The sequence below is a fragment of the Jatropha curcas genome, chromosome 5, assembly GCF_041381405.1.
Source record: "Jatropha curcas cultivar XTBG-Jc1 chromosome 5, XTBG_Jcur_1.0, whole genome shotgun sequence".
Lineage (NCBI taxonomy): Eukaryota > Viridiplantae > Streptophyta > Magnoliopsida > Malpighiales > Euphorbiaceae > Jatropha > Jatropha curcas.
Window position 1 is genome coordinate 19,520,999 of NC_143155.1, and position 27,201 is coordinate 19,548,199.

General features: G+C 33.4%; 3 protein-coding genes across 4 annotated transcripts; 2 read left to right on the forward strand and 1 right to left on the reverse strand.

Annotated features, from left to right (window-relative positions):
* Positions 1-1,141: 1,141 nt before the first annotated feature.
* Positions 1,142-11,507, reverse strand: TWN2 (valyl-tRNA synthetase / valine-tRNA ligase (VALRS)). Of its 2 annotated transcripts, XM_012223125.4 has the most exons (21): positions 11,130-11,501; positions 10,991-11,056; positions 10,828-10,884; positions 10,557-10,735; positions 10,363-10,435; positions 9,581-9,646; positions 9,409-9,492; positions 8,580-8,657; positions 8,376-8,459; positions 8,162-8,241; positions 7,028-7,085; positions 6,649-6,951; positions 6,386-6,556; positions 5,865-6,064; positions 4,492-4,894; positions 4,156-4,407; positions 3,552-4,052; positions 3,218-3,324; positions 2,708-2,807; positions 2,161-2,309; positions 1,142-1,551 (listed from the first exon to the last, which is right to left on the reverse strand). In XM_012223125.4, exons 1-21 carry the CDS (start codon positions 11,130-11,132, stop codon positions 1,380-1,382), a joined length of 3,186 nt encoding a protein of 1,061 aa, XP_012078515.1. In that variant the 5' UTR covers positions 11,133-11,501; the 3' UTR covers positions 1,142-1,379. The 2 variants fall into 2 exon arrangements, 1 of the variants encoding a protein (XP_012078515.1); XR_002284962.3 differs by lacking the exons at positions 1,142-1,551; positions 2,161-2,309 and having other exon boundaries at positions 3,218-3,361; positions 11,130-11,507.
* Positions 11,508-11,648: 141 nt separating this feature from the next.
* On the forward strand, positions 11,649-16,634 carry LOC105639157 (N6-adenosine-methyltransferase non-catalytic subunit MTB). The gene is made up of 6 exons (XM_012223128.4): positions 11,649-11,797; positions 12,725-12,796; positions 12,994-15,735; positions 16,006-16,089; positions 16,215-16,319; positions 16,521-16,634. The coding sequence occupies exons 3-6, from the start codon at positions 13,060-13,062 to the stop codon at positions 16,632-16,634; spliced, it is 2,979 nt and encodes a 992-aa protein (XP_012078518.2). The 5' UTR covers positions 11,649-11,797; positions 12,725-12,796; positions 12,994-13,059.
* A 55-nt stretch (positions 16,635-16,689) lies between these two features.
* LOC149496337 (uncharacterized) lies at positions 16,690-18,518 on the forward strand. Its single transcript, XM_089721543.1, has 3 exons — positions 16,690-17,075; positions 17,227-17,378; positions 18,008-18,518. Exons 2-3 carry the CDS (start codon positions 17,250-17,252, stop codon positions 18,329-18,331), a joined length of 453 nt encoding a protein of 150 aa, XP_089577669.1. The 5' UTR covers positions 16,690-17,075; positions 17,227-17,249; the 3' UTR covers positions 18,332-18,518.
* The last annotated feature ends 8,683 nt before the right edge of the window (positions 18,519-27,201 follow it).

Below are 27,201 nucleotides of genomic sequence, written 5' to 3' on the forward strand. Positions count from 1 at the left end.
TTTTAATTTTTTTCTGAACTAGCAATTTGGCAACTTTGCTGAGGAGACAGATTAAGAGAATTGGATGAAACAGAGAAGGAATTTCTATTCTTTTTTTTTTTTATTTCATAAACACATCATAAGTACTAAAGTTATTGGTTATTTTATTAATCAGGACCTATACAAATTTTACTAATGTATATATATGGGGTGAGGTACTTAATTGAACCCAATACAAATTATTACTTTCTCTTCTTCCTAGAGTTCTCCTTTTCAAATTCCTAAAGCTTCTCCCTCTTTCAAATTCAATATAAGAATAAAAATTTCCACTTCATTTCATTCCTTATGCTTGCATTTTCATTTCATTTACTTCTATATTATCAAATATAGTGAATTTTGTATTCCATCAGCCACTTTATTCTTCTGCTCAAAATGATGCCAATTCAGCATTATTTTTCAGCTACAACGCCTGTCAAGCCTTTTTTTTTTTTTTTTTTTTTTTTTTTGCGAAGAAAGAATAGCAAAACCCAGAAATTAATGATTCCTAATGACAAATGAACATTTCATTGGACTACTTCAACCTCTCTTTAGTTTTTTTTTTTTATTTTTTTATTTTTGGGTTGGAATTTACTGTGCCTTCTAACCAAACTAGTGACAAACTAACTAGAGGTTGGAAGAATGAGCATTGGTTAAATTACAGATTCTATTGTTGTTTTAACTTAATCAAAATACTACCTCTATTTATAGTATTCGTTGGGAAATATTTGATGAATCGCTAGTTAAAGGAACCTCTGCTAGAACAGTCAATTTTACCAAAAAAAAAAATCCCAAATTGGTTAACAAATTAATTTCTACCCTCAAATTTTTCTACATAGCTAATTATACCCAAAATAACTACAAAAATATTGTGATTTAAGGACTAATTTAGATCAATTTTTAATAAACTCGTCGAAATTCAAAGGCTAAAAGTTAATACATAACAAATTCAAAAGCTAATTTGATCTTCCAAATTTTAATTATTAATAGTGATATAAGAAAATAATTATTCAGTCAATTTTGACCTGGAATATTATTGACATTAATTTTTGAAATAAGAATACATTCTACTGGTAAAAAAAAAAAAAAAAAAAAAACAAATTTTGAAAATGAGCAACTTCAGAACTATTGGCCGACCCTGGAACTGGGTAGAGCTAAAATTAATCTGATTGTGCAAAGGGAATCCAATATATAAATGTTTGAAAGAGGCATGGCAATTGCCTAGGGGAACAAAATGCCAACCCAATCTTTGTTATACCTTAAAACTACCTTTTCATACCCCCATTGTCTTCCCCTCCTTTGCTCTCTTCAACTCTCTCTCTAATTGTTCCGTAAACTCAATTGATAAGTTTTGAAGCTGAAATCTATTGACCCCCACTTTTTACCTCAGCTTCAAGTCGAGAGCTCTCAGTTTTAAAGAATTCCAGCTCCTGAAGAAGTTTGGTCAGCTTTTCAATGTTTTCCTCCTGAATATGAGATGGTACTTTTTCTTTGTAGCCATTTGCATTTACTATCTTATCCAATTTGTCCCATTGCCTGAAGAAAATTCATAACAAAAAATAAGTAAACAGCGATTTAAATGTAAAATGAAAAAAAAAAAAAAAAAAGTTACAAAACCATCGCATAGATGCTGTTAGCCTTGAGAAATAGAGGGAAAAACAGATTACAAGATGGTTAAAAGACAAATCAAATAAACTCAGTACCGTATGAATGTTACTAAATGAATATTTAATTGATATTTAAAAACTAAATAAATGTTTCTTCAAATAGTTGCGCAGATACTACACCAGTAAGGTTTCCATAAAAAGGGAAAAGAATAAATAGGTAAGTGTGCATTGAGGGGTTTACTGATGTTAAAGGGAGAGGGGAACATGATTCAAGCAAGCGAAATAATATGATTTGGCCTCCATTTTCTAATTAATACTAAAATTTCAAATGATGGACAGAAATATGCATTGCTCATGGCAATCAATAGGGGCTTCCAGTGCACACATATTAAAGCATGTGTAGATATATACATACAATACAAAAACATATGTGCTCTTATCTCATGAGACACATAATCAAAAACATGAATAATAGATTTGATTAATTTATAAGCCACACCAAACACCCTCTAAATTTTAACTGAGAAGCCAGACTTACTTTTTTATGTCATCCATTTTATTTCTGATCTTTTCAAGCTCTCCTTCTGCATCAACTTTTCCTTGAACCTCGAGATAAACTTTAAGGTTCTCATTGACATTCTCAAATGCACATCCAACTGGAGGAGCATCATTCCCACTCAATAATACCTGAAGAAAATTTTAATTTGGAACTGTTTAATTCTAGTAGAATGAAGGACATGCGGCATTAATAGCAAATTGAGGTTACTAATAATTATTGTATTAATAGTATAGTTCATTTGAATATCTCGACTATAGCATCCTTGAACATTGAGATAGACTTTAAACTATGATTTCAGGTCTACTCTCAAAGATGTTCCGAACCAGCGCCGGACCAGACCAAATACACCATATAATCTTATCTAGCTCATGAATTCATTTTACATTTCACAAAAGAAAAAGACCCAAGTTATGAGATGTGATTTCTATACTTCCCCGATTAAGAAAACTAATACACTAATTGCAAAGGAGAAATACAATGCCACAATCACATAAAGGACCTAGAACCAAAAAATTTAATGCCATACCTTTAAAGATGATATAGTCGCAAGAGTTAAAATCTCCAATTTCCGGCTATTAATAATTTCTGCTACTGCATCACCCTGGCAAAATGCAAAAGCTGGTAGTCTGGAAATAAGAAAAAAAAAAAAAAAAGAAAAGAGACCAAATGTTAATCATTTCAAAGATATTTAAAATCAGTATGACAATTTTTGGAATAGCCTTCTTCCACGTAATAAACGTTCTGAAGTGCCACTTCAAAGCAACCAAATTGTTCCATATTTCTTAGGGGGTAATCATAAAAATCTAGTACCAATGTTTTATGGCTTCGCATTACTTCAGCTAAAGTTAAACATGATTCTGAATTTCCCTAGTTTTACTTCAATATCATGCAATGTAACTACACATCTGACATATAGGAAGGAAAAGACTAGTCCTTATACATGCATGCACATGCAAACAAGCAATTTGATAACTAGAAAACAACAATGAAAGGGAAAGATAGCTGCTTGCCAAAGAAAAGGCCCTTCCATAATTACCTTTCATTCTTTTGCTTGCCAAGCACCTCAGCTCTCAGAGACCTTATACACTTCACAGTAGACTCAACAAGATCCATTTCATATTCCACCCTTTCATTTGTCCAGGCCTATAGAAGAAGCGGGTGTATCATTAACCACATAAAACTGTCTTGGTGTCAGTCTAACCTTCTACCATCATCAATAACATTTAAAAATACTAATGACAACCAAAATATTTGGCAAAAATGAGTCTTTTGTCAGTAAAAGATCACAATTATTTGATGTTCCTATTAAAAACACATTTAAACCATTACAACCCAAGATGCTCTCCTATAATTATGAGACTAGAACTTACTTCCACAGTTGATGGGTATTCAGATATCATAATTGACTCATTTCTTGTATGGCCCCCTGCTGAAGGCAGTCGCTGCCACAATTCCTCCGTCACAAAAGGCATAAATGGGTGAAGCAATCGCAGGCCATTGTCCAAACACACCCAAAGAGTGTCTTGTGCAGAGTTCTTCGCAGAGGCAAATGCTGGATCATCTCCAGTGAAGTAAGGCTTGATTGTTTCAATGAAAACATCACAAAACTGATATTGCCACCATGAATACACTGAGGTGGCAGCATCCGAAAACTCATACGAATTCATTGCCGAAATAGTTTTGGATATCGCTTTGTTAAGTACTGAAAGTATCCACTTGCAGCTAAAAGGCAAAGAATCCACAACCAAACTCGAAGGAGGGACATAATTTTTTTCAAGTTTGCTCATGGCAAATCGAACAGCATTCCACAATTTGTTACACCATTGACGATACCCAACAACTCTTTGAATGTCCAAATTAATTTTATCAGACTGAAAGTAGAGGCAATAAAACGTTATAAATAAGATGATATACAAGCATAATAAAGGTGATGAGCAATAAACAGTTCACAAATCAATTAAAAGAAGGATGAACCTGAGCTGTATAAGAAACAAGAGCAAACCGGAGAGCATCTGCACCACATTCAGCTATACCATTAGGGAAGTCCTTCTTCTGTCCAGCTTTCGCTACAACCAACTCATTTGGATCCAAGTTACCCTCCTCTAGTCGTTTGTGAAGACCTTCAAGAGTTATCCCATTTATTACTTCCAGAGGATCGATGACATTTCCCAATGACTTTGACATCTTACGGCCATGCGCATCCCGAATCATAGGGTGCAGATAAACCTGAATGAAAACAAACAACCACAATATTATCAAACAATAACCACTGAAAGGTTTGATTGCAGTTTTAGGAACAGAATTCATCACCTTACTAAATGGCACATCACCTCCCAGTTTAATCCCTAACATAACCATCCGGGCAACCCAGAAAAATAGAATGTCATGCCCAGTTTCAAGTACCGATGTCGGGTAAAATGCTTTAAAATCATCAGTATCATCTGGCCAACCCAATACAGACAATGGAAACAGACCAGAAGAAAACCAAGTGTCAAGGACATCAGGATCTTGGCCCATCTCAAATTTGTTTCCAGCAAATTCCTTACTAGCCCTAGCAAAAGCTTCCTTCTCATCTCTAGCAACCACCCAATGATCATTGTAGGTACCAAATTCCTTCGATTTGTCATCCTCAAGCGTAATATACCATGCAGGAATGCGGTGACCCCACCAAAGCTGCCTTGATATGCACCAATCACGTATATTCTCAAGCCACCTACGATTTTTTACAGCCACATGAATGCCAAAACATTCAGGCAATTAAGGAAACAATTACATAATAAAGAACAAACCACTTGCAAGAAAAAATTCCCCAGATAGCTAAATTCGAGTAAATAAAAATCAATACAAAAATACAGCTAACAAGATAATCTGCTCAATTATGCATTTCTTCAGCACAAAGGTTTTGGCATAGGGCACTGAAACAAACAAAAGCAATCACAAAACAAGTTTAAGAACTAGACCACAACCTTACAAACTCTGTTGAGAATTGACACTACCCCTCTAGAATATTATTCTTTTGCTGATCTTATCATTATTCTAATAATCTCAACAGACACAGCCATTCCTGAAGTTTCTGTTCAGTCTTTGGCCATCGACTCAAGAAAGCCATAGGTCTTGGGCCGTTTCAAAGCATATTTAACACACACCAAAGATAGTGCACAGAGGAAGTGGGTAAAGCATCATTAGGTCTACTTGTAGAATTTAGACCCTGGTCTAGGAGTAGTATGAATGAAGTCCTATACCAAGAGTATCATTTGGATTTCAATTTGCGCAGGTTTCATAAGTGTGATTGGTCTGAATACTGTTTGGCATAGAGTTAATGCACAATACTTGGCACTATGATGTGCACATAAGGTATTAATGAATTTCATACAGTTAAATTTATAGTTCAAAAAAATTAAAATTCAGGGTCAATTAAGAAATGCGCAAAGCGGAATGGAGACCAAGGATTCATACAGCTGACCCTAACTAGTTTGGGTCTAAAGCTTAGTTGTTGATGTTGTTAAAAGATGCACAGCAATAATACTAAAAGCAGTTCGGCATGCATGTGAGGTGTCTTCTGGTTAATTGTCTACTATGATATTCATAGCACAGCAAACTTAGTTCTTGCATTCCACCCTGTAACTCAACATGCTCATACTATTGTCATTTTAACCAATATGCAGCTGAAGAAACAAGAGAACCTTTTCCAATCGGCCAAATATTGTTTAGGAAAGAATTCAAGCTTTAAATTTTCATTATCAGTTGCTGCATCAAGAGCCTGCTTTGCCATACTACTGCAGTTAACAAACCATTGGGGCTTTATCATTGGCTCCACAACATCATTACTTCTTGAACAACGCCCAAGTCGCATTTCATTGTTTTTAGCACCTCTATATAATCCCTACATGTAAGAAAATATAGGTGAAACAGTGGCTTGCATAATGCCAAATCCAAAATACATACATGTATTTTTGAAAAATAAAATTAACAAAGAGAATGGAGAGATGTTCGAAGCAAAATGCACTATTTAAGTTCTATTGATTGGACAACCAGCAAGATACTGATTGCTGGAGGAGGAGAATGTGCATGTGTATATATATTTGCATGCATATGTCATTGTGTGCAGTTGTTGATAAAGTCCTACCTTAGTTTAGTTTGAAGTTTGAACACAATTGCTGATAATTTAAGCACACACCCACACACACGCACAATGCACTAGTACCTTGTTCTGTAATGCTTCTGTCACTGCTTCACGGGCCTTGAAACGTGGCATCCCAGTGAATTCTGAGCCACCATTGCTATTAATCTTACCATCATCAGTAAATATATTGATAGATTCAAGTTTATGACGTCTTCCAACCTCGAAATCATTTGGGTCATGTGCTGGAGTGATCTGCAAAAGAAGGAAGGATTATTAGAATATTGACAAACCAAAAGGAGATCTAGGACAATTTTAGCATTCCATGCACAGAAGCAAAGTCTTACCTTGACAGCACCAGTACCAAAATTGGGATCAACAAGAACAGCATCACAAATTATTGGGAGTTTTCTTCCATTAAATGGGTGAATTGCAAATTTGCCATGTAGATGACTGTACCTTTGATCATCAGGATGTATGGCAATAGCAGTATCGCCAAGCATTGTTTCCACCCTAGTAGTGGCAACAACAATTTCTCCTAAGCCTCCTTCCAGAGGATAAGCGAATGATGTTAAAACACCAAATTCCACTGGCTTATCATAACCAGGGACCTTCAACAGTGTCTTCTCTCTGATGTCAGTATAATCTACCTGCAAACAAAAAGGTACATTCCAGATATAAGTAGAAGACAATCCAACAAATATACAAATTAAAGAAACAGTTTACCTCAATATCAGATATGGCAGTTCGTAAGGTGCAATCCCAATTCACTAACCGATAATCCCTGCACAAGATATTATTAAAACCTACATAGGGGATATTCCCGTCAAAAGGAAAGAATATAAGTAGTAGAGTTTCTCGACAAGATAAACAATAGGATGAAGGGGCATTTCTCTAACAGCTAAAGCTTGAAAATTTCTTTACATTGTTCATTAATTTAAGAATTGTCAGTATGTTTATCTGCTTGCCAGTACCAGGTATGTCAATTGAATAGTCAGATATTACAAAAATTGACATGAAAAACTAAATTGGTAACTAAGAGTTTAATGAAGATTTAAAATTCAAACAGAGTGCTAATAAATGAAAAGGATACCAATTGTTAAGTATATCCAACCTAATCATAACAACTGGACCAAAGCCATGCAGGTACTAAACAAAAAAAAAAAAAAAAAAAAAAAAAAAAAAAAAATCAATTGTTTTTAACACTCCTGTTTTTATCAATCAAATATATGAACTTCTAAGTTCGTTTTTAACCTCCAATCATAATGTGCAAAATAAACGACCAAAGCTATTAAATCATCTGGAATTTTAGTTTTTTAAAACACAATTGACAAACATGGCTTTCACTTACATAATGAAGAGCAGATAATAGAATTCTATCATCTTTTCAACTTGCAACTTGATGTTTGGTTAAAAACTTAACTTGTTGCTTCAATGGTTTGAAGAAATAAAATCCATCCCCAACCACTTCACATTATGTGAGCAAAAATTATATTTCTTCATTTTGGTTTGGAAATTACAAAATTGCACTCGATTAAATTGTGGTCTGATCCCTAATTTCATTGGCATGAGTCCAAAGTTGAACAATCTTAAAAGGTCATGTGTTTATAATTATTAAAAATAAGAATAAGCTACAAAGATAATTAGGTTTTTTTTAGAAATTAAGCCTATTAAAATTCTACCTATATGAATTTGCTTTGCCAGGTGTTACATAATGAAGTTGGCACATACTTCTTTTCACAGTATGGATGGATGTCACACACTATCCCCTGTTTTGGCCCATCGGGATAGAGATAGGCAAAAAGGAAATTTTCGACGTTTGTGGGTCACTCGATAAATGCAGCAATTCGTCAAGCATACCTATAAATGAGATGATCCTCATATAGCCGAACAAATTCCTCTATCACAGCCTTCGATCTTTTTTCATCCATTGTAAAACACTGGAAAGAAGAAGTTAACATTGGCAAAGAACATCAATAACTTACAAGTCCGAACAAGAACACAGGACCGAAAACATCAATAACTAAGTTGACTAAGATTGATAGACATCAAATTATTAAACTTAGACGGTTACCTCACGAGACCAATCAAGAGAAGCACCCAAACGGCGCAGCTGTCCCAGGATGGTACCCCCATACTCCTCCTTCCACTTCCAGACCTTTTAGTAAGAACATTACAGAAGATTAAAAAAGGGTTGAGTGTCATGGTCATGGAAAAATAAACAAAAGAGAAGAAACTGTTAATAAGCTTAAAATGGGTTCAAACAAATTAAACTAACCTCAGATACAAATTTCTCACGACCAATATCATGTCTGGTTAAGTGGCGTTCACGCATTAACTTCTTCTCCACAACCACCTGCAAATGGATTCAATTGTCAACTGCTCCTATCAAAATTAGGATTGACTGCAGATTCAAGCCATAACACATGGTTTCATAAGAAAATTTGCCATCTCTTTTGTATCTACGACTACAACCACCAATATAAAAATCCTAGCAAGCTCATGTAATATGAAAATGCACATGCATCCAAATCTAAAGGCCAGGTGTATAAAGATGGAAACTAAATAGGGCCAATGAGACAGGATGGAAAATAATCTTATTCTCCACTCTGTTGTGGGCCGAAGAGATCAGCCAAGTAAAAAACTGCTAAAATTCATATGATACTGTCAAGTGCTAGATGAGAATAGAACCAAAGTATACATAACAGATAACTCCATGTCGAGTTAAACAAGAAGAAAAATAGGCATTACCATCACAAAGCACCATGTTACTATGTCTGATGCAAAGACGAATATGCTCCAAGGTTGAACTGAGCATATTTCAGTTAAACCGACCGAACTGAACTGTTTTGTTGGTTTGATTTCAATTTTCATACCAAAAAAAAAAAAAAAAAAAAAATTCGGTTCCGTTTGATTTCATGAAGCGAAAAACATCGAACATAGTTAAAAACTGACAGAACCGAATTGGTTTGGTCTGGTTGTTATTTCATAAAACTTCAGTTTGTTCGATTTGAACCAAAACAAATAGATGCCAACCCCATTGTTCAGGGGTACAGGAAGTATGGCCAAATCGACAATGCACTAGATCATGATCAAGGGAAGCTAACCTGTGTTGCTATTCCAGCGTGATCTACACCAGGTACCCACAATGTATTATATCCAGACATTCTCCGCCAACGAATAATCGTATCCTGGTTATAATAAAAGTTTATAGGTTCATATCATACACCATAAGATTGTAAGAGGAACAAAGAAGCAGGAAGGAAAATGTTGCTGCACCTCTACAGCAGCTGTAAGGGCATGGCCTATATGTAGGGCCCCAGTCACATTTGGAGGGGGAAGAACCTGCAGAATAATATCCGGTTATTAGACAAATAATAAGAACAGTAAAAAAGGTGAAAGCTACTGCTACAATAAGTCCAAAATTTCAATATAAATCATAAAAGAATTGAAGGTACCAGGCAAAGAATTTGGAGCAAGAACTAATTTCATAAGGAGGCAAAACAAAGCAGGTATTCACTTATTTGCAGTCCAAATGAAAAGAAAAGCAGATGAGTCTGTTTTCTGCACATATCAGTTATACATTTCCAGTTGGATTGTGTTGAAAGTTTTAATTTCTTATAACCTGGAACTTTCATGCAATGAATTCAGTTTTTGTTTATCAATCAAATAATTGGAGTTGACAAGGACATTAATCGTTTTTTTTTTTTTTTTTTTCTCAATAAATGCACAAAATAACATGTTTTTGTAGTAATTATTTACATGCATAAAATAGATAGAACATATAAAACTCATCATCAGGATTGAACAGTCAGCAAGCACATGATAAAACCACTTACAAAATCCGTTGATGAAATATAAAAGGTTAATGTGATGTTCTTGTTATGCTGTCCAATATGACTTTATTGAATAATGGATCTTAAAGCACATGGAATAAGTCCAACACATATCATTACAAAGAAAACATCACCATATTAACTGAAAATTGAATGCAGCATCAACTTTTTATGATATCAAAGCTATATATAACACTTAATTTCAAAGTAGGCCAAGAAACTTACTATGGTAAATGGTGGTTTGGAGCTTTTTGCATCAGCTGTAAAATAACCAGATTTTTCCCACCATGCATACCATCTAAACAATTAATAGACACAAAAGAATAAATAATTTGACTCTGAACTAATAATAATAATAATAATAATAATATTATTATTATTATTATTATTATTGAAGAAGTGAAATTCATGTAACATACGATCCCTCTACAGCCGTTGGATTGTATTGTTTTGCCATTTGAGCAGAAAGCTTCTTCTTCTCACCAAATGGAGTCTCAGGGTCAACATAATCCTCTGGATTCTCTTCACCTCCAACCTCTCGCCTGGCACTCTTTTTAGCAGCACCCTTTTTTGAAGCATTACTCGATTCTTGTTGTGCCTGTAGGCGATAAAATCAGAGTGAAATTTATCCAAGTCCTTAATAACTAACAATTTACAACTATAACATGAACTTAAACGTCTCAAGTGTACCTTAAATTTAGCTGCTTTCTCGGCTGCCTTGAGTTTCTTCAGTTCCTTTTCCCTGGCCTACATATATACAGTGAATTGTACACACACAGAGAAGAGAATGTTATCCAAATCAGACCTGTAGAGAATTGCATATATTGGAAGAAAGATGGAAGAAACAGGAAACCTTTTCCTCTTTCTTCTTCTTACGCTCCAGATCCTCCTGGGTTTCGACCTTCTTATCTGCTTCTGACTGTGAAAATAGAAAATCAATGAACTAATTTGATTCTCTCTCACAAAAATATTAGCTAAACAGATTCACATACCATATTCTTTGCTTTGAAAATTTGATGAAGATGAATGCGTGGATTGAACGCCAATCACAGGGGGCGCAAAACAAACTTATAGGGTTAGAATTGTGCAATATTTAGGAAATTTTCAAACTTTAAATGCTGGTTTTGAAATCGACAATACTAGCAATGGAGAGTGGAGCTTAGATATCTCGTTTCTTCTCCGTTTATACAAATTTCTCTAATAGCTTATGGAAGAACGGGGGAAACAGGGGTGCTGTGGCAACCGAAGAATGCTTGACCAGAGCTTTGCCGGAAAAGTTTATGGATTATCCCTCTCCTCCCTTCCTGCAGCTAAACCCCGGAGTGCGGCTAAAATGTAAATGATATAGTGATTAAAACCCTAGCAAAATGGACGGTTCCGATTTCAGAGAATCAGAGAATTTAGAAAAGAATAACTTCCTATCGGTATTAGTTAATCTCAAATGACGTCGTTTTGAGTTAAGAGTACGTGACTACGTCGTTTTGAATTAGCGTTTATATTTTATTGCTAAAACTCACCTTCGTTTTTTTTTTTTTCATCTACCGCACTCTGCTTATTCGCTCACTGTCGTCTCTTTGCCTCTGCCGAGCTCAACCGACCGTGAAGCATAGGCCGTTCTCTCCTTCTCCTTCTAAGATTGTGGGCGGCGATCTCAACTTAGGTACCATGTTTTTCCTTCGTTTATTGAGTTCTCTTGTCACTCTATTATCCCTCTCACTCTCTCTATCTCTTCTTCGCTTACTAAACCACGCTCACCAACTTCAGCGACCTACTCCTCCGGAAAATTTCGATGCTCATTTTGTCTTTTATTCAATGAATTTCAAAATCTTCATTAAGAAGAAGACATTAAATAGATTTGCGGAGCTTTAAGTTTTTTCGGATTAATTGTTTAGTAAAAATTGAAAGATTTAAAGGAAATGTAGGAGCATGGATTGTTGACCTTGTTATGTGTGTTTTATTATTGTTTTTAATTGATAAGGAAAATATTTATGGTGTTCTATTCTTGATAGAATCTAATTGAAGCTTAAGTTTGAAATGGCAGTGTTCCTATTTTTCAAAGTAAAAGTCTAGGGTTTAGGTATGGTTTTCCATTAGGTTTGTATATTGGGTTTAGTGCGTGCTACTTGTGGCATGACATTTGACATTTTTTCTTTTAAATTTTGTATTCTTTGATCAAGTATTTGTTCCAATGCAAGTAATGATTTTCTGTTCTAATAGTTTTTCTTCAAGAGAGATTGAACCAATTACTGAATTTTATTGAGAAACAACTCAAAGAAGTATTGAAATTGTAAACTATCCACCATAAATTGTTTCTGAAATGGAAAATGATAATCGTTAGTTGGCATTTTTTTTTTCATTATTAATTATACATTGCTTCTTCCTCTTCTTTCTTTTCTTTTTGTGGGTGTGTATGTTCATCTGAGTATAGTTAGGCTCATGTTCTTTGCGCTTATTTCCTTGCCTATCTTATTTATCCATACTGTTAGGATTTACAGTGGTAGATGAGTGTTTTCTGCTTAACTTGGTTACCTATGCTTTATTGCATAACTCCACGGGGATTTTCTTAATAAAACATATTTTGCTGCAGGTTAAGCAGGTACTAGAATCAAATGTTTGCATCTATTCCATTTTATGAGAATTTTGAGAGTAATATTTTTAGGTAATGGAAATTGCATCTCGGTACTTTTTTTAACTTTTAGTTAAAGAGCCTGGATTATCCAGGAGTTTAATTGTTATGCCAATGGTTATATTCCTCGATTTCCCTATTTTATGATAAGATAGTTTGTGCTTAATCTGATTCCTAATTCCTTTTCTGTGCTTAATCTGATTCCTAATTCCTTTTCTGTATGATTTCAGGATGATTGGCTTGTAGAATTATAAGGTTCTCAATCACATACTCAAGGACATTTTACTTGCAATGCAATGGATTCACCTGATCATAGTCGGAATTATGTGAAAAGAGATACTGAGGATAGCTCAGATGTCAAGAGTGATAGGGCAGGGGATGATGAAGAATGGGAGGGCAGTGATAAAAGGAAGCATAGATCAAGCAAGTCTAGAAAGTCCAGCATTGGAGAAGATGCTGAAGCACAAGATGGCAGTGGAAGAAGAAGAAGTTCGGGGGACAGGAATGAGAATCGTAAAAGGTCAGGTGGGGGCTCTAGCAGAGCAGGTAGTGATGATGATGATTATGAAACAAGAAAAGACTTGCGCTCAAAGCAAATCAAGAAAAAACAAGAGGAAAGTAGCTTGGAAAAATTGAGCAGTTGGTATCAGGATGGAGAATTAGATAACAGGCAGGTTGGGGAAAAGTCTGGAAGTAAAGGGTACAGTAGGCCTGATGAAAGCGAGAGAAAGAAAATGACATCGAAGATCTCAGAACATGAGAGTTCTCGTAGTGGAAGCAAAAGTAAAGAAGAAAGGTCCCATGATGGAGAGCCTGAAAAGACACAAGACAGAGATTCTAAGTACTCAGATAGGAGAGAAAGTGGCCGGGAGAAGGCTCATGGTTCTACTGAGCTGGGAAGAACTTCTAGGAGGAGATGGGATGAATCAGCTATAGGAAAAAAAGCTGAAGAAAGTCATCATGAAAAGGCTGATCTCAGGAGCGGAAAGGGTTCTGATTCCAAATATGAGAATTCTAAAGACAGAAGTACATCTGCGAGGATTGAACCCAGTGAGGGTAAAAGCAGAGTTGTAGATTCAAACAATGAAAAGGGTGTCAAAGCCAACTATAGAGAAGAAAGAAGAGCTGATGGAGAGAGAAACAGGAGCAAAAGCAGATCAGAAGCTTTAGATGAGGATGATAAGGGCAGTCCTATTACTCGTGAAGACAGATCAGGTCGGGAGAAAAATGAGAAGCATAGACAGCAGAGAACTGCCACAAGTAGGGATGCTGTTGACAGCCGTGAAAGGTCTTCCAATGCAGATGAAGATGGAAACATTTGGGTAAGAGATAAAAATGCAAGAGAAGTTGCTCGCTCTAACAGGTCCAGGACCCCGGAGAGGAGTGCAAGGCGTCATCAAGAATCACAGTACTCTGAGATGGAGTATGAAAGAAGCTCAGACATTAGGAGGAAGGATATAGAAAAGGATGGCTATAGAGATGATAGGTCGAAGGGCAGGGATGACAGCTGGAGTGAGAGGAATAGAGATCGGGAAAGTTCAAAAGATAGTTGGAAAAGAAGGCAATCTAGTGGCAATGATAGAGAGTCAAAAGATGTAGACATTGTTTATGATCGTGGCAGAGATTGGGAACCAAGACACGGTCGTGATAGGAATGACAATGAAAGGCCTCATGGTCGAACTAGGGGTGAAGCAGTAAAAACATCATCAAATTTTGGAATATCAAATGAGAACTATGATGTGATAGAGATCCAAACAAAGCCTCTTGATTATGGACGAGCAGATTCTGGACCCAACTTTGCCAAGAGAACTGAGCTTGGGCAGCAATCTGAAGGAAAATCAGCACCAAATGCTGAAGAATGGGCTCATACACGAGATGAAAGGTCAAGGAGACATGATTTATATGGTTCTGCACCTTTTGCTGATGATACAAAGGAAAGGTATACTGATGATGTTGCGTCTATGCGAGATCCTAGTTCATGGAGGGATGAAATGGACTACCAGACAGGGAAAGGAAGAGGACCGAGAGGGGCAGTGTCTGGCCGGGGTGCTGGTGGCCAAAGTTCCAGTGGTGGTTCACAGCTGCCGTATGGAAACCAGGAACCAGGTTCCTTCTCCAGAGCTTCTCTGCAGGGAGTGAAAGGGAGTAGAGTAGGGAGGGGAGGAAGGGGTAGGCCCACAGTTAGAGACAACCAACCAGTCCAATTGCCCATCATGGGATCTCCTTTTGGGCCTATTGGAGTTCCACCACCTGGACCAATGCAGCCACTCGGCCCCAGTATGTCACCTGCTCCAGGTCCTCCAATTTCACCTAATGTCTTTATTCCACCATTTTCTCCACCAGTAGTTTGGCCTGGGGCACGAGGTGTAGATATAAATATGCTAGGCATGCCACCAGCGCTCTCTCCTGTTCCTCCTGGTCCATCAGCCCCAAGATTTCCTCCTAACATGGGTACTCCAGCAAACCCTGCTATGTTTTTCAATCAGGCAGGACCTGGGAGAGGAGTGCCTCCAAACATGTCTGGTCCTGGTTTTAATGCTGCAGGATCAGTCAGTCGAGGAACAGCACCAGATAAGGCCTCAGGGGGTTGGGTGCCTCCTAGAAATGGTGGACCTGCTGGTAAAGCTCCTTCAAGAGGAGAACAGAATGATTACTCACAGAATTTTGTAGATACTGGTATGCGACCCCAGAATTTTATCAGGGAGTTAGAACTTACCAATGTTGTAGAGGACTACCCCAAGCTTAGGGAGCTTATACAGAAAAAGGATGAGATTGTGGCTAAGTCTGCCTCTACCCCCATGTATTTGAAGAGTGACCTGCATGAGTTTGAGCTGTCCCCGGAGTTCTTTGGGACCAAGTTTGATGTGATTCTTGTGGACCCCCCTTGGGAAGAATATGTTCATCGAGCTCCGGGTGTTGCAGACCATATGGAGTATTGGACATTTGAAGAAATATTGAATCTCAAGATTGAGGTACTCTCTTTGCAAATTGCTTTTCCTTATTAGTGCCTTCTACTTGAAACAGAAAAGTTGCACTTTCCACATCCTTGCTTGAGCACAAGTAATTACACACTGTTACAATGCAATTGGAAATCTGAGTTATTTGCTTCGGAAATCCTTGCACCACCATACCCAGTGTGGTTGGTTTGAGCTGCATTATGTTTGTCTTATTAATTTAACATATATCTTCACTCTTTTTGCTTGGCTAAGCAGCATTTATTTTCTTTTCATTTTTGGCTACAGGCAATAGCAGATACACCATCTTTTATCTTCCTCTGGGTGGGCGATGGTGTGGGACTTGAGCAAGGTCGTCAATGTTTAAAGAAGGTACTTAACACTTAAGCCTTAGGAACCATAATGATCACAACCAACCTTCTCTTATATTCAACTCATCTAAGGTTTTGTGATTCATTTATGCATTGCATAATTTTGGTTAGTTCTTCATGCTTCAGTGGGGATTTAGAAGATGTGAGGATATTTGTTGGGTGAAGACCAATAAAACTAATGCAACTCCAGGGTTACGGCATGATTCTCATACTTTGTTTCAGCACTCAAAGGTTGGTAATGTGATAATTTTCCTGCATCAGTTATCTACTTCTTTCGCTATCTTTTTACCTTTCAGCACTCAAAGGTCGATAATATGATATTTTTCCTGCATGAGTTATCTACTTCTTTTGCTCCTTTTTTACTTATCTTCTGGATAGTGATTGCTTTGGTAATGCACTGCTTTTTGTCCTAAACTGTCATTATTAATGTAGGAACATTGCCTGATGGGTATAAAGGGAACTGTTCGTCGCAGCACTGATGGTCATATAATCCATGCTAATATTGATACTGATGTAATTATTGCTGAGGAACCTCCTTATGGTTAGTTACACCATTTACAACATTGAATTTGATGGCTATTTGAAGGGATTAGTCCGTTTAAGATTTGTTTGCTCTTCTTTTATATGTGAATAATGTAGATACAAGTTAAATTGTTGATTGCTTTCAGTTTCACTTTCATTCGTATGTTTTTTTTATAATGATTATAATAATATTTGTCACCAACACAATCCTTTATTTTTCACTTTTTACTTAAGTTTTTTAGAAAAAGCATTCCTGTGCTTGTGTAGGCGTATGATGTGATTTTCCTTGTTTCTTGTCACAAGTGAGGCTACGATGAAAAGAAGTTGAAACTTTCAGTAACTTTTAATCATTTTATGTTTATAATTATTTTAACTCCAATGTTTTCTAGCTTTATATGGTCTAATTCCTATGATGAAAAGAAGGAACCGTCATATTTCTTGGCATGAAGGAGCTGTTTTGATGAAGTTAGTTTTCCTGAACTGGAATTTATTGATCATATTGTAAATTGTCATCACAAGACTCAAAATACTTCCTGTGTGCTAAATTCTTCTATTTTTCCAAAATGGATAACTTAAGAGTACTTATTTTGACAGTTCTATGCCTATGAAATTGCAGGTTCAACTCAAAAGCCTGAAGATATGTATCGTATAATTGAGCATTTCTCCCTTGGCCGTAGAAGGCTTGAGCTTTTTGGTGAAGACCACAATATTAGATCTGGTTGGTTGACTGTTGGTAAAGGACTATCCTCATCAAATTTCAATGCTGAGGTAAAATATCTCTTAGAAACATCGTCACTTCTAATTGTTTTACGGCTTTGCGCCTTACCTAAATTTACTTTTGATTTCTGAATTGGCTACAATTTAGGGTACACCTTTTTGATTAAATTGAAAACTATATATTTAACATTTAAGCATGATGAATCTTTTAATTTTATTAGAATGTGGATGAAAGCGATGTCTTTTACTTGCCTGGAGTGTCAACTAAGCCTCGTGTAATAATAGAGCATTTATGCAAGCCTTAAAATATCGCTTCCATTAGTAACTATATCCTATTTGGATGTTAGTGACTGATTTGTTTGTGCCATCACCTAATCTTTTATTTTTAATGTGATCATGACATCATCATCTAAGTCCTAATAGAGAACTCTATTTCACATTTTGGAGTCAAGAAAGAAAGAAAAAAGTGAAATAGCTGTGCAGACTTTCAAGAAAAGTCCATCATGAAACAAGATATTACAATTTTCTCAGTCAGTAATGGCATTAGTAGGTGTATTATCAACTGGATTTATCTGGCACTTCTTTAAACCTGGAACGTCAAGCTGTTGGTTCACGCCAGTTTTTCCTGTTTCCTTCCGTTTTGCAAACTAATGTATTAACTAATGTTTGGTTAATGTCAGGCATACGTCAGGAATTTTGCTGATGAGGATGGGAAAGTTTGGCAAGGAGGTGGTGGAAGAAATCCTCCTCCAGAGGCACCACATCTTGTCATGACCACCCCGGAAATAGAGGCTTTACGGCCAAAGTCACCAATGAAGAACCAGCAGCAGCTGCAGCAACAACAATCAGCATCCATTTCTTTAACGACAGCCAATTCCTCCAACAGGAGGGCAGCCGGAAATTCTCCACAGAATCCAAGCACTTTCAGTTTAAACCAAGAGGCATCAGGCTCTAACCCTTCAACTCCAGCTACTTGGGCTTCGCCAATGGAGGGCTTTAGATGACAAGAAAGCCGGAATAGTCACAGCTTTGCCATTCAAGAGAAAGAGAGATAGTAACCTGTAATGCTTTCAACATTTTATGATTATAGTTGGTATTAATGTTACCTCATTTTAGATTTGACAGTACAGTGAGTTATTGGTAGTTGAAATTTTGACTTTTCAATACAATATTGTTTAGATTTGAAAGCAATTTTGTGTCCAAAAGGTGGGCTCAATTATTTTCTTTACTGGTATTTCGAACCAAGTCTGATATTAATATGTCAATTGAAGTTCTCAGGGTTAATGTGCACACACTTCAATTTACAATAAAAAAAATGCTTCATTTTTTATTTGCAACAATAAAATACCTCTAGCTGATTATCCTAAGTTCCATTCAGTGAATGCCACTTGGACTTCTTTATTTTCACAAAATTGACATAATAAAAAAAGAAATAAACGACAATTTGATCCCTGAACTTGTTTAGTATGATCAAAAATATTAGATTTGACCTTTTGCATCAAACCCTTGAATTTGTATATGATTTTAAAAAATCTGATTTTATTTTTTATACCGATTTAACCCCTTAACTTATTTAATATAATTAGAAAAATCAATCATGTTAAATTAAATTAATTATTAATTTATAAAAATTAAAACAAAGTTCAAAGGTTGAATTGACCTAAATAGTGAAATCAGATCTTAATTATTTTATAGAAATTCAAGAACTAAATTGACCTAAAAAGTCAAATCTGTCCTTTTTTAACCTTTATTCCTTAAAAAAAAAAAAATTCCTCTCTCTTTCCTCTCCCTTTCTCCAACCCAACCCCTCAATGCCACTCCTTAATCTCCTGACTTGCAAACTGGTCGCTAGTCTAATCCGAATTAGTCTGGTCTTTTTTTTATTTTCTGCAAACCAGACAGCTATAGTTTTAAACAAAAAAATTAAAAAAAATTTTTTGCTATACATACTAAATGAAGCGAGTGGCTGATGTATAAAGATACTTTTTTTTAAAAGTCATTAACTTCAATTTCCTTAAAAAGACTCGTAAATAAAAGATCTAAAAATTATAAATAAATAGTCTAAATTTTTCCTGAAAAATCAACTTTAATATGGTATACCCAATTTTAAAGGAATAATTATCAGATAACCAATAGTTAATTAATTATTTCTTTATTTAATAAAATAATAAAAAAATATAATTTAATTCTAAAAAGATCAAAATATATTGTAAAACATTGTGTGAATGATGAATGTTTAAAAATTATTATAATTATAACATTTAAATTTGTTATAACTTATATTTTGATATGTTTATTATTATATTGAATATATAATATTTGATTTGAATAATGAATAACATAAAATTAATAGTTATAAATTGATATTTGATTATGAATGTTACAGAAAATAATTATACACTTATAATTATGTCATTAATTTTTCACTACAAAATTATTTATAACTATATTTTGTTAATTTTGTATAAATTATGATAAAAAAAATAAAAAGTAAAGATCCCTTGAACCGAATTGACCTAGTCTAATTGGAATTCAATTATCAAGTTAGTTTGATGTCCGGTTCGATTTAAAAAAAATGGTCAAAACCACATTTCCAATTGCATCAATGGAAATAAAACTCATATAGGGTTGTAATGGTCCATTCTAATCCGACCAATGGAAATAAAACCATATAAGGTCGCAAGGTATGAAAGGTAAAAAGAAAATAGTTAGAGTTAATCGGGTGGTGTTCTGATCGATACTGTAATTTTTTTTGCTTTCCACAAAACTATTTTCTAATCTAATGTCATTTCAAAATTATTTTCCAATCTAATGTTTGTCCCGATATGGAGAGAGTGTGTTGCACTAAAACAACCAATTGAGTTGGTGATTTCAGTGCAATAGAAAAAATAACTCGTACTGACAAACAGTCAGAAAAAATTAGTTATATGAATAAATAAATAAAAATTTTTATTTTGTATTAAGACCATGAAACCAACTGTTGGTTTCAATACAAAATGAAAATTTTAAATTATCAATTTGATTTTTTACTAAAACACACAATTCGTTTGGTGGTTTTAGTGTAACTATGGGATGTGACCGTTAGTCAGTAAAAAGTACATGAAAAAAAAAGTATTTTGTTAAGAGTCCACAAGACTAATTAGTGGTTTCAATAAAAAATGGTTAATTATAATTTTAGTCTCCGAACTATAGAAAATGTTCTATTTCAGTGTTTCAACGGAAAATTTTTGTAATCAAGTGTTTAAACTCATTAAAACTTATTAGAACTTATTAAAAATTTTCAATTTAAGTGTCCGCGGCTTACATAGCGTGCCGGAAATACAACTAATCCGATAACTAACATACCAAGTTGGAATTTTTGCCAACTTGAAAAAATATATTGAGTTGTCAACTGTAATTGGACATTTTGAGTGGAACCTAGAAAATAAAAGTTACTAAAATAACATTGTCTTCTATTGTTCAAATTTACAAAAATCATGGGAAAGTTAGAGATACGAAAGAGATAGAATTCGTTGATAAACACAGATTAAGGTTTTATTAGTGCTTTAGAACTCTATAAAGCTAATAACTTTTTGATTTACTCGTATTGCATATAAAAAAAAAAAAAAAAAAAAAAAAAAAAAAAAAAAAAAAACAAGATTTAAGCTTGCTACGCAGGCCAAATTACAGAGAAAGGAAAGAAGAAACAATGGTAACAATACAAGTCTCCGACGGCGGCTACAAACCACAAAGTGGACCCGTTAGAAAGAGAAACAATTGAATCCTACTACTATTCGTGTGAGGAAACCTTTTATTCCCGACTCTCTTTACAAGAGCCAGATCGTGTTCAGGTGAGAGGACAAAGAGAAATAATAATATTGTAAGTGATGATCAGGTTCAAGTGCCTGATAATCCTAAAAATATAGAATAGTTGATGTTGCTGTAGAGCAGCCTACAACCAATGATAACAATATTTTTCTTTCAAGCTTCAATTTGTTGTCTTCGTCTCTTCCTTTCAATAATTTTCAGATCACTAACTTCAATTGGGTGGTTTTTGTAAATTTCAACAATAGAAGGAAATGTTATTTTAATAATTTTTATTTTTTTGGGTTTCACTAAAAATGACTAATTACAAGTTGACAACTCAATATATTTTCTCAAGTCAATAAAATTCAAACGTGACATCTTTGCTATGGGATTAGTTGTATTTTCGGCATTAAATCACAGGCACTTGATTGAAAATTTTTAATGAGTTCAAACACCCAATTGCAAAAGTTTTCCATTGAGGCATCAAAATAGAACATTTTCCATAAGACACTAAAATTATAATTAACCCAATAAAAAAATATTTATTCACTCAAAATATTTTTTTCACTAAAACACACATATAATCTGGTGGTTTTGGTGCAATATATTTGATATGTGCTACGAACTAGACCTTGGATTTCATTTCAAGGTACAGAAGTTGGAGTTGTGATAATTATTCATTTTTTTTTTTTTTTGTCTTATCTTATAATTTCTTAATCTAATTGAATAATATATTTTGCTCTTATTTCCATAATATTTTTTTAATACAATCAGAGGGCTCCAACATATATATCACAGTTCAACATCACCAACATGTAGTAATCCATCATTCCGTCGAAGATTATTTAGCCTATTCGGTGCAATGAATGAAGAAATTCATAATGAAACTCACCCTACGCTTCAAGCCGCCCCTCCATCTATAGAGTTTCCTTGTGTTCAAACACCAAAAAAACTACAGAGTCGAAAGAGATGTGAAATGACATCTAGACGTATTCCAGTTGAAGTCTAGCCAGTAGACAAAATACTTCAAGTCCCTCCCCTATGATATATAACTATTACGAAGGTTATTGCACTAATAGCCTTTTGCACCACAACCTGAATGTAGTGTACCATCCGTAACATTAAAAATACCATTGGACATTCATTACACTTCGATGATGGTAACCTAACAAACCCATACTTTTTTCTCCAAAATAGGCGAGACGATGCCATTTCAATATACGATACCTACTTTCAATACTTATGCGGTGTGTTTCGGGACACGTGATGGATTTACATCTCATGTTAGAGACTCATTTAATGATTTCTTTGAGATGATGATAGTACTCGAACAATAGACTCATTTTGACTTGTCCTACCCCACAACCATTTGTAAATGTGGTTCAAACTCCTCGCATGAGTACCGATTTAAATATTGAGCATGGAGAAGAATATCAAGGTATTAGAAAAGATGAAGTACGCCGAAATCCACATCGTAATATATTATTTTATTTTATCTAATAGAATTTAGATTTAAATAGAAAATTAATATAAGCAATCAAAATTAAAATTATCTTTATTTTTTAACCAATAAAATTAAAATCCTTAAACATATAATATTCTTATCATATTTAATACATACCTTATTCAATATATGTTGCGATCCGTTTTCAAGAGCCGGAGGGCTTAGGTGGGCTTACGACCTTTTAGGCCCGTAGTAAGCCTAAATCAGTTAAGCTCATATTCTATTCACAATCGTGGCCTCAGGCCTAATTATTATATTCTCATACTCAAAGCTCAATCTGATAGTCCACAGACGTATCAAAAATATGATTTATATAATTAACACATATATCCATGTTATTCAATTACAACTCATTTGGAATACAATTGCGGAACTTTATAAATTAAAATCGCCACATTTACATGCATTATTTATAAATTAGTCTTTTTCTTTCGTCTTTATATCAACTTAGTTGTATCTTTAGAGTTTTGTTTTCCTCATTTTACCTGAAAAATAAAGAGGCAGGGGTGAGTGTTAAACTCAATGAGTAGGGTTAGATAGCCCTCTCACCTCACACATTCACACAAATGATAATCATATTATACAATCACTAGCCCTCCGGCTAATTGTGATTGAGCAAGCGAGTATATATGCACACTTATCACATAAGTCACAACAGTTCAAGTACTCAAATAATGGATATTAGTCTGTAGAATCACCCATTATAAATAAGGATCATGCTCACTCCCAAAGCATGCTTTAAAATAATTTCTGAAAAGATAAATCCATGATCCTTGTGTCAAGTGTACTTAGGGAGCCCACCCCAATTTGGGCTTGACGGATCCAATCCATCTGATTCTCCTTTCTTTTCTTTCCCTTTCCTTACTATTATTTTTTCTTTTCTTTTTTCCTTTAGCATCGATGCCTACCGAAACATAGAGTGAATAGGGAGGGGCCACTCCACCCACTTATGACCCGCTGACAGCGTTCTCACCATGTCTGTGCTCTCACCTCAGGGTGACCCACATCATTATAATTCCATAGAACATCACAAATAAGACATATCCAATTATAAAATTTCACATCATTCACGTAGTGTGTAATATCCAACATTTCCATATATTTCAATATATAAATATGTGTATTTGATGCGACTCATGGCATACACGCCTATATGGTATTTTTATATGTATGCATGCTTCGTGTAAATATCATATTATTCATGTATTCGTGAATGTAAAATGCATGAGTGATGCGGAGTATTTAACTCTGTTCACAGTATTTTATCGTTCTTAATAGGACTATCTTTATTATAGCTTCCTTCCAGCTTTTGTTTTGTCATTCTAGAACCTTATAAGAATTTAGAAAAAAAAAATTCTAAGAATTCTAATTCGAGGAATTTAATTCTCATTCATTTATCAATTTTGGCCAATATAGTTGTTTGTCTTAACTTATCAAATTGTATAATTACTATTCCTTTATTTACTTATTTGCTCTAATATATAAACTTCAATAAAGCTTATAGTCCTTTAGTAAGTAACGTTTTACAATAATAATAATAGTAATAATAATAATAATAATAATAGTTTTAGTCGTTAGTATCCATTAATGATATAGCTAATTTAATTTAGTTTTAGTTTTTTTTTATAAGTGTTTTTGCCGTCGGCAGCATTTTCTTTATAAAGTCGGCAACATTTTCTTTATAAATCAAACTGTCCGTAATTTACACATCACAATAATAATCTACAGCACATCCATTAAGCAATTCATAAAAATTTCTCATTTGCCATTATCAACATTTCACACTCGCAATATCGATATTTCTTTCTGTCTTTGATTAATTCATTAATAAATTTGAACCGTCCTAAATTTTAAATTCACACGGTTAACAAATCCTTGTTATCTTTAATTGATAATTTCTTTTTTTATTATTTGCTAATTTCACTAAGTAACTGAAAATTAGTCACACCGCTGATCTCTCACGATTTACTTACTACGTAATCAAAACCAATTTAATCAAATAACGACAATTTCTAATTTTGTATTTACACTAAAATTATTGAGTTGAATCTTAAAGTATACTAATCGCCGCTTGTGGATTCAAGTTCAGTGCGAGGAAACGGATATTCTGCCTACTAGGGTCTTACCGAAACCTCATTGGCTGGTCATCGGACTACTGCAGGCACGGCGGTTAGAAAATCATGTATGCTCAGAATTCAGTAAAAATCCCACCATTCAACTCAAAATTCAATGAGGGGCTCCTTTCTAATATCAATTTGTGGAGTTGGTGAGCCAATTGGCCGGAACTACTTCGACAGTCGACTGAAGAGCCATCGATCATGGTGGTCTCGCAAAATAAGACCCGTCGGTCTGGTGGTAGGAATCGGCTCGACGGTGATGGACAGGGGTGTCGCGCGATGAAGGTCGGTGAGAGAGGAGTGTGAGTGAGAGTTTCCTTCTTTCTCTTTTATTCTACTTTCCTTTTTTTAAAATTCTTTTCTTTCTAAATTTCTCTTTTAATTACTCTTATTCATATTTGAAACGTTATTTTAATATTTAAATGAATAATTGAGAAAATTTGTTTTTTGAGAGTTTCGACTTTATGTTTTCGGGCTTGGGTCTAACTCTTTGAATTTGGACTTGGAGTTTAACTATTCAATATTTATAGCGCATGTAATGAAAAATTTAGATTTTTAATTTAAATAAGTATTCGCAAGTTTTTAAAAATAAAATTACGAGTCGTTTCAGTATATAATGTAATTTCTTATTTTATCAATAAAATTTAGATTTATATAGAAAATTAATATAATGAATCAAAATTGTTATTATTATTTAACCAATAAAATTAATATTTTTACTATTTTTATCGATTTATAAACTTAATAGGGTGTTTTTGGTGAAGCTAATGTTTCTCTTCCTCATCTGTACTTTTATATATACCAGTTTTCTTGAATATGTGTTTCACGTTATTTGTACTTGTTTATTTTTACTTCGTTGAAGTAAATGTAATTTAATTTATACATACCATTTTCTACTAATTTATATAAATATTTTTTAATTAATTTTTTGTTATAAATTATAATATTATGAAAAATTTATATTAATAAAAATCCAAGAGAATTCACAAATATAAAAAAATATTTTATGAAATAACAAAATAATAAATAATAAATTTTATCAGAAGTGATGATTAGCTTGATTTGACTTATTATTTTGAATTTATATTGTAGATATTATGATAATTAATATATTAATCATTATTTTAGATATAATTTTGATATTTTTCTCTTTTTTTTATTTTATTAAAGTCCGTGAGCGTATACTTAATTTGAGGATTGCTTTTTTGAGAAAAAATTATTATTTTATATCAATTAATAAATCTTATAATATTTTTTTATAAATAATAATAAATTACATTTATCCCATGTAAAATAACTATAACCAGTCAAATTAAAGATTTAATAAAAATAATAATAAAACATATTATATACTTACCATATTTAATATGTACGTTATATAGTATAATATAACCAATCAAAATCAAATTACTTTTCCTTTTAAACAAATAAAATTAAAATTCTTAAATATATTATATTTTTATAATATTTAATTTATACATTATTTAGTATATAATATAATTTTTTAATTTATTTAATAGAAATTAGAGTTAAATAGGAATTTAATATAATCAATTAAAATTAAATTACATTTCTTTTTCAACTGGCAAAGTCAAATTTTTTTAAAATATTATATTCTTATCATATTTAATATATACTTTATTTAGTATATAATATAATTTATTATTTTATATCAAAAATAAATCTTATAATATATTTCTTAATAAATAATAATAAATTATTAAAATAATTAAAAAATCAAATTAAAGGTTTAATAAAAGTAATAATAAAATAAATTACATTCTCACCATATTTAATATGTACCTTATATAGTATAATAAAACCAATCAAAATCAAATTATCTTTATTTTTTTAACCAATAAAATTAAAATCCTTAAAGATATTATAGTTTTACGATATTAATAGATACAATAATTAGTATATAATATAATTTCTTAGTTTATCAAATATAATTTAGATTAAATAGGAAATTAATGTGAGAAATCGAAATTAATTATCTTTATTTGTGAATAAAAATTTTTTGAAGATACTATATTATTATCATATTTAATATATACATTATTTAGTGTATAATATAATTTATTATCTTATCCAAATAGATTTAAATAGAAAATTAATATCATCAATCAAATCTAAATTATTTTTATCTGTTGAATCAATAAAATTAAAATCATTAAAGAAATAATTATGGTAAAATTATACATAAAAGATATGAAACCAAAAGGGTTAAAAAAAATAAACAGATTCACTGAGATTCTTCAATTTTTACATATCAATTGTAGAATAATAAATTGTTGGTTTGATGTGATTCACATGCCTATCTTGCTAGGAGGTTTTTTTGGTAATTTCTAACACTAATTTTAGAACTCTCATCACAATATAAATATGCAATAATGCAATGGAAATTTAGGAGAGAGGAGCTAGAAAGCGTGTGGTTTACTTGCAGAAGAGAGCTTTTATGGTGGTG

Excerpts from the sequence above, each read along its gene's own strand:
- TWN2 (XM_012223125.4), bottom strand. Across the intron at positions 4,408-4,491 it reads GTGATGTGCCATTTAGTAAG|GTTTATCTGCACCCTATGAT; the intron begins GTGATGAATTCT and ends GTTTTCATTCAG. Across the intron at positions 3,325-3,551 it reads AATACCCATCAACTGTGGAA|GCCTGGACAAATGAAAGGGT; the intron begins GTAAGTTCTAGT and ends CTTCTTCTATAG.
- LOC149496337 (XM_089721543.1), top strand. The coding sequence starts at position 17,250 with ATGTATCGTATAATTGAGCATTTCTCCCTTGGCCGTAGAAGGCTTGAG. Across the intron at positions 17,379-18,007 it reads CATCAAATTTCAATGCTGAG|GCATACGTCAGGAATTTTGC; the intron begins GTAAAATATCTC and ends GGTTAATGTCAG.
- LOC105639157 (XM_012223128.4), top strand. The coding sequence starts at position 13,060 with ATGGATTCACCTGATCATAGTCGGAATTATGTGAAAAGAGATACTGAG. Across the intron at positions 15,736-16,005 it reads TATTGAATCTCAAGATTGAG|GCAATAGCAGATACACCATC; the intron begins GTACTCTCTTTG and ends TTTTGGCTACAG. Across the intron at positions 16,320-16,520 it reads CTTTGTTTCAGCACTCAAAG|GAACATTGCCTGATGGGTAT; the intron begins GTTGGTAATGTG and ends TTATTAATGTAG.